The sequence below is a fragment of the Triticum urartu genome, chromosome 1 (genome assembly GCF_003073215.2).
Source record: "Triticum urartu cultivar G1812 chromosome 1, Tu2.1, whole genome shotgun sequence".
In the NCBI taxonomy this organism is placed as follows: domain Eukaryota; kingdom Viridiplantae; phylum Streptophyta; class Magnoliopsida; order Poales; family Poaceae; genus Triticum; species Triticum urartu.
The window spans coordinates 197,352,670-197,359,867 of NC_053022.1; the positions used below are offsets into that span (position 1 = coordinate 197,352,670).

General features: G+C 47.6%; 1 protein-coding gene across 2 annotated transcripts; it reads left to right on the top strand.

Annotated features, from left to right (window-relative positions):
- The first annotated feature begins 286 nt into the window (after positions 1-286).
- Positions 287-7,189, top strand: LOC125553869 (phospholipid-transporting ATPase 3-like). 2 transcript variants are annotated; one of them, XM_048717535.1, is made up of 7 exons: positions 287-863; positions 2,140-2,205; positions 6,153-6,214; positions 6,395-6,476; positions 6,574-6,684; positions 6,833-6,915; positions 7,031-7,160. In XM_048717535.1, exons 1-6 carry the CDS (start codon positions 315-317, stop codon positions 6,911-6,913), a joined length of 951 nt encoding a protein of 316 aa, XP_048573492.1. In that variant the 5' UTR covers positions 287-314; the 3' UTR covers positions 6,914-6,915; positions 7,031-7,160. The 2 variants fall into 2 exon arrangements, with proteins under 2 accessions (XP_048573492.1, XP_048573490.1); XM_048717533.1 differs by having other exon boundaries at positions 288-863; positions 6,838-6,915; positions 7,031-7,189.
- Positions 7,190-7,198: the final 9 nt, after the last annotated feature.

The window sequence follows — 7,198 nt, forward strand, 5'->3', positions numbered from 1 at the left end:
GGCGAGGGGACACATACTTCTTCGGTGGCATGGCGAGCGGATCTGGTAAAGAATGGCGGGAGCTGCAGGGGAGATGGGGGATTGGGGTGGTGGGGAGGAAAAGGAAGGAAAAAGCGGAAAACGGTAGAAAAATCGTCCGGTGTCGCTGACAGTGCGGGTTCACGCACATTTTCATTTTCACTGGTGCTTCAAGGCGGCCCTCGATGCGTTGGGTTTCGCTTGGCTTCGTCGGTTGTAATTTCGGCCTAAACTGATGAAAAAGATCTGAGAGCACTCGGCCGGCGATTTTTTCCGCGCCGGCTGGAGACGCTTTTATGCACAAGTCTCAGAAGCTCAAACGACCCTCCTTGCGACCTCGTCTCCTCCTCTCCCGTCGTCTCTTCTACCCGGAGGTCGGAGGGAGGAAGAGAACAAGGCCAAAAAAAAGGGAAGAGAGATACAGAGGAAAAAAGCGCGCACATACGGGATCGCGCGATCCAAATCGAATCCCCTCCTTACGGAGAAACCCAAAATCCAGAGAAAAGACCGCGCAAATCCGGCCAGATTTGGCCCTCGATCTCGCCCGTGGTCCACCGGGAGGTTTCCCGAGATCTCCCGCGGGTTCCTCCAGCGCCTGGTCTGGCGCCGCAGAGGGCAGGATGAGCTCGCGGATAAAGGAGATGGTGCGGGTGGCCACTGCACGGCTGGGCGGCGAGCCTTCGCCGCGGGCGGGGCCTTCTCAGCCCGGACGCGCGGAGTCGTCCAGGACGGCTCGGCTCGGCGGCGGAGGCGCCAGCCTCCGGCGGCAGCCCCAACCGCAGGCGCCCACCGTGCGCACCATCTACTGCAACGACCGCGAGGCCAACGCGCCCGTCGCATACAAGGTACATGCCCGACTTTCCCCCTCTAATTCGGTTGATTCGTCTCGAAGCGTAGGGCTCTATGTGCCTAGATCTCGTTACCACCTGTGTGTTCCGTGTTCGGTCGGTTGGGTTGGAGATATCCATTTGGTACAGTGAGCTAGTAGAGCAGTGCAGTTTGTTTCGGTTTACAGTCATTAATACTGATTATTCCATGAGAAAGTCACTTAGGGTCTGTTTGTCCTCGAGTGCTGCATTTCTAGTCAACTGTGAGGCAATTGGGTGGATCAGAGCCTGTCTGATTGTTTGAATTACTAGTCACTTAGATTGCTATGGCAGCAATACAAACATACTAGATGCTACTGGCGTTTAGGCTTGAAGAGCTCAGATGAATAGGCTGGACTATTCTATACATCCATCCACTTAACCGCACCTCTGCGTGATGCTTGCTGTGTCGATTGCTGAACTTGTTTCCAGTCAGGGGCTCAGGGCAGCCAACTCACCTCTTGATGGCTGCAAGCTGAAGCAACCTATTTACTTGTAAGGGGAATGGTCGCTCTCCACGTCATTCATTGCCATGTTAGCTTTCCATGATAATGCTGTTGGTCTAATTGTAATACTCCATTTTATGCCACAAAATAATGGGAAACACTGTTACTTGCCACTTGCCACTTGCCATTATTTTATTATCTTAACCGTAATTTATCTGATCCCCGCAAAACTGCCCCAGTATTGTAAGTAGATGCATTCATAAATTTTCACTGACACTCCACCTTTCCCGTAATATGCTAGTGTAAACAAATGAATATATTCTGGATCGATACTGTGAAGGTCAAGCTATATCACTTATCATTTTATCAACAGCTTCTAGTTTGTTTGACCATGCAATCAACTCTTTCTGTTTAGTTTGACAGTCTGCCGCGTGTAGCATATCAAATCATCACTTTTCTAATTCTAATGCTAGAGCCCCACCTTGGTTTTTCTAATAATCCGTATCTTATATTTCTTTAACATTCTCGTGCATTCTCGTAAATTTTCACTGACATCCCACCTTTCCCGTACATGCTAGTGTAAACAAATGAATATATTCGGGATCGATACTGTGAAGATCAAGCTATATCACTTCTCATTTTACATCTTCTAGTTTGTTTGACCATGACTCTTTTTGTTTAGTTTCACAGTCTGCCGTGTGTAGCGTATCAAATCATCAGTATTGTAATTCTAATGTCAGAGTCCCACCTTGTTCTTTTTCTAATAATTCATACCTTATTTCTTCAACATTCTTGTTCATCATTTCCAGGGAAATTCTGTATCGACTACAAAGTACAGCGTATTGACATTTCTACCTAAAGGATTGTTTGAACAGGTATTGATACGTTGTTTTTTGTTTGTTACATATTCTGTGGGCAAACCCTATAAACTTGTCATCTTTTAAAGTGAATTTGGCCTTTGTTTTTTTGCCTTGAAGCAACACGAAACTATTATCTTGTTTTTTTGAGAAAAAGCAAAAGCTTTGTGTCCCGATGTATTGAATAGGTAGGAGTAAAGGTTATTTACAAACGTGAGTCGGCACAGCAAAATCGGAATAGAAATGCAGAAGAGAGACCGCACGGGGAAATAAATGAACACCCCAACCCTCATTCCTGCAGGCAACTTGCCTGATGGTGCCCGATGGTGCCCGTTCGAACCCGTGCATGACCCTCATCAAGGATCATGTTGCGAATGGCGTGAGAGTCTGGTTGCGTGCTGTCGAAGGTGCAGGCGTTCCTGTGCGCTTCTAGATCATTTAGGACGTGAGAGGCGTGGTGCTTGCGAGGCCCTTGCACTGCTTTGGAGGAGTTCTCTGCTTGGTCGGCAGCCACCTGACGACGAGTGACTTGCCAGTGACGGGGCCACTGATGGTGGCATAGATCCAGGGGAGACCTCACGCCAAACGACCCTGGCAAACGGGCAGTCAAGCAGAAGGTGCTGCATGGTCAACAAGGTTTGGCCACATAACATGCAGGGGGGTTGCGTGGCAGCTCACGATAAGCTAGGCGCTGCACTGTTCAAGAACGATCCAGACCAGCCAGCTAGAAGAAAAACTTCACCTTACACGGAGCCAAGTCTTCCAGGTGAGCTTCCAGGCATGGCAGTTGACTAAATCATGGAAGGTCGCCCTGTAGCCTGAACGGGCAAAGTAGACCTGGACACCATCCATTTCCAGACAAGGCAGCCAGGTTCATCAGAAAGTTTGGCTGCAGCCACTGCCCACCAGAGCAGCACGAACTGCTGAAGGTTCGGCAACGAAAGGCTGCCGAGGATGTTGCCGATCCAGGCCCCATTCTCAAGCCCTTGGGCAACGTGTGTACTTTCTGTCGACGCTTAGGGGCGTTGGTGAGGATGCAGGCGCAATTTCAACCACAACACAATCGCCGAGCAAAAGATCAGACCGAAAGCAGCAGGATTGCCCATTGCCAAGCTTAGTGAAAGTGAAGGTGCGGAATAGGGCATGCTCAGGGGTCAAGGCTTGGAGGTCGAGCCCAAACTAGGGCTCGGATGGGTCGGTTTTGCTGTACCAAAGCCACCGAAGACTCAGCGCCATGCCCGTGCGTCCAGGTGGAGGAGTCCAAGGCCGTCAAGCTCAAGTGGATGACAGGCGTGACTCTGATTCACCACACAATTGCCACCATTGGCGTCCTTGCGCATGACGATTCTTTTCGCACTGCTTGATGATCTTTCTTGGAGGGGTGAGAGCCAACAACTGATGGATTGGAATAGAGGTCAACACAGACTGAACAAGCGTGGCAGCCTGTTGGCGGTGCGTTCGATGGGAGGCTGCAAGCCTGCAACTGTCTATAAGTTGTGCATATGACCGTCAGGCAGGGTTTTTGAGTCGCCGAGTCAAGCCAAGTCGCCGAGGTTGCGACTAGTGGCTTGCTGGCTTGACTCAGTGACTCGGCTTGAATAGTCGCCCCAAGTCGCCATATACTAATATAGAGCACCAGAGCACACAGCAGCAGCCTATACTGATATACATCTAACAGCAGACCACATATAGAGCCCACCCCGTGCTCTCTGCCTCTCTTTCCTTCGGTCCTTCTCCTTCCCCAGTCCCCACAGCAGCAGCAGAGCACACAGCAGCAGAGCAGAGAGAGGCAGAGGGGGCGACGAGCCATACGGCCATACCTGCTAGGGTTTGCTGGCGCAGGAGAAGATGGAGGCCGAGGCGGAGGAGGCTGGTGGGGGCGCGCGTCACCGGCAGAGGAGGCTGGTGGGTGCGCGCGTCACCGGCGGATCTGGAGGGGCGCGTGGCCGGCGGTCGCCGATCTGGAGTGGCCCGCGCGGTTCCCTCCCTTTCCCTCTCTCTCTGTCTCTCTGTAACCCGTGCGGTCCTCTCTCTCTATTTATCCCCCCCACAAAAATTCTGGCAGGTGGCCCGCGCGCGAAGCAAGCCGCGCGACCGGCGGCTAGTAGCCGCCGACTAATCGCGCCAAGTCGCCGGCGAGCCAGCGAGTCGCGCGACTCACTCCCTGAGTCAAGTCGCCTGCGCGAGCCAGCCACGCCGCGACCACTCGGCGATTAGTCGGCGACTCAAAAACCTTGCCGTCAGGGCCCATATACGTCAGCGGGAGTTTAGCAATCTGGTAACCGAACCGGGAAATTTCCTCAGTGTGCTCATGAACGCAATTGAGGGCTGTGGCGGAGCTCTTGCGGAGGTTTGCTATCTGCTCGGAGGGATTGCCAAACACTGTTAGAAGCAGGCTGAAGTAGAGAAGCAAAGATGAGCTGGGGCCTAGCACAGAATAATATTATTTCTGAAGCTGTTGCTTGTATTTGCTGTGCTGAGGTCTATATATGGTTTATGGCAAGTCTGTTGTTAAACCAAACAGACAATGTAGCTCTTGTAGATGCAGTAGAGGCGAAATTCAAATTGACTAATGGTAGGCTTGAGCCCAAATTCACCCTACCAAATGTATTTACTAGCCAATATTTTGGTCAAGTTTTTGCTTGGCCATGAATTGGCCAACAATTGCTAAAAAGTCGAACTAGAGTTGCCAAATAGTCATGGGCAATCCAATATATCGGCAACCATCCAAACAAGCATCAAAACTTTGGTCATGTCCAAATAACTGGTAGGGTGGGTATTGGCAACCATCCAAACACACCCTAGATGTCTGCCTGCATACACCTTACAAAGGAAGCTTAGTCGACCTATACTAATACTAGTTAATAAAGACAAATGGCACAAGGATTACAACAGCAGTCCCTCCTAAACCTCGTGTGTCTACTTGGCACTGATCTTGACCATTCCAATCCTTGTGCTGAACTTATGGAAATGAACTCGCCCTAATGCCTTTGTTAGGATGTCTGCGAGCTGGTCCTTGGTGGCAACGGAATCAGCAGGGATGCTTCCAAGCATTCAAAGATGAAATGATACCGGGCATCAATATCCTTTCCTTGCCCTGCTCGTGGAAAACTGGGCTCTGCTGAGTGCCAGCGCAGACTTGCTGTCTATCTTCAGCTTGACAGTGTCATCTCTCTTCCTGTTTGGGTTGCCGAGCAACTGTGCCAGCCAGATGGCTTGGAGTGTTAAGTGGCACGGTTCAAGCAATTTGAAGTTCTAGATATGTAGAAGTTGGAAGTGAACCAAATTGAACTCAAATGCTATACAAGGGATCACAAAAGTAAGGATGGGGAGGTAAAAAGAGAAACCCACACACAAAGATATTGGGGCTTGTGCAACCAAGAAAGTACAAAATTGGCCTAACAAAGACGAAGCTCGTGTTGCACAAACTCAAGAAGAGATGCAACTTGGCACTTGTAGGGCAAGATTCGCAAAGCTTGGCAGCAACCTACGTTTGCAAGCAAACGATTCTTATACAATGTATCTTTTGCACAAGCATCTTTTTCTTGAACTCTCTTTGCTTATAAGCTACTCCCTCTAGTACCGCTGTCACGACCCGATGTAAAATCCGTCGACATTGTTGCATGGACTGTTAGATCATATGAGTTTGGTATTTGACAATGCATTGAGGTCCATCATCTTGTCACACATAGTAAGCTGTATTTTGACAACATAATTCTGACAGTCTGATAGTTCGTCATTAGGTAAGGGGTATTGTAATATTGCACTATTGCAATGAGCTTTATACGCTATCATTATTGTATCAAGTAATGCTTGTTATAAATACAATGCGTGTTTCCATACTGAACAAAACAGCTTTGCAGTGACAGCTGCAACGTCGATTTAAGTGTTATTGTATTATTCGATAGCAATATGACCTAGGAACCTTTTGTAATTCATTTTTCTTTTCTTTTCTGCTTTGACAGTTCAGGCGGGTGGCAAATCTTTACTTCCTCATGATTTCAATCTTGTCGACTACACCAATTAGGTATCTGTGTTTGTGTGTGTGTGTGTGTGTGTGTGTGTGTGTGTGTACCTATGGAATCGGAATTATGTAGTTGCAACTTCAAACTTCTGAGCATAACAAGCCCATGATTCAATCACCCTTTACTTCCCTTTAGCTTTACTTCTAACAATCTTAAGATCATACTTGCTTGTACTTTTGCAGTCCAGTCCACCCTGTCACCAACGTGGTTCCCCTTAGTCTAGTACTTTTGGTGTCACTCATCAAGGAAGCTTTTGAGGACTGGGTTAGTATATTGCCAGCTGCTACACTATTTTATTGTGCTATCGTAATGAGGATATCTGATGCCTTTCCCTTTTGTTTGTTTCCTGTCCTTAATACAGAAACGTTTCCAGAATGATATGTCAATTAATAATGCACATGTCGATGTATTGCAAGGTCAAAAATGGGAAAGTAGTCCATGGAAAAGACTGCAGGTTGGAGATATTGTGAGGGTAATGTCTCAAATCTTTCTTATTGCATATTGATCAATTGGTCTGTTGCTTTCTAAAATTAATACACTTGATCTTTTGTCGTGTCTTTAGTTCAATCTTGAGCTTGAAATGCATAAAGAAAAAACTAATAGTGATGGGCACTTTTTAGAGCAGATCAAGCAAGACAGTTATTTCCCTGCTGATTTGCTCTTCCTATCGAGTACGAATGCTGATGGTGTCTGCTACATAGAGGTTAATAATTCATTCTTACATGTTCCATTTTTTTGCTCAAATTGGAAGTATTAATTGAACTTCAGAGATAACTTTCTTCTAATTGATGTGTTTTATATATTTTTATTTATTTTAGACAGCAAATCTTGATGGGGAAACCAACCTGAAAATAAGGAAGGCTTTGGAGAAAACTTGGGACTATGTTCTTCCTGAAAAGGCTTTGGAATTCAAAGGTTATTCATGTATTTCTTTTGTTTCATTTCGAGGACATTCTGTTCCATAGTTGGTTGAATTAAGGAAGCTT

Excerpts from the sequence above, each read along its gene's own strand:
- LOC125553869 (XM_048717533.1), top strand. The coding sequence starts at position 315 with ATGCACAAGTCTCAGAAGCTCAAACGACCCTCCTTGCGACCTCGTCTC. Across the intron at positions 6,215-6,394 it reads TTGTCGACTACACCAATTAG|TCCAGTCCACCCTGTCACCA; the intron begins GTATCTGTGTTT and ends GTACTTTTGCAG. Across the intron at positions 6,685-6,837 it reads AGGTTGGAGATATTGTGAGG|ATCAAGCAAGACAGTTATTT; the intron begins GTAATGTCTCAA and ends TTTTTAGAGCAG.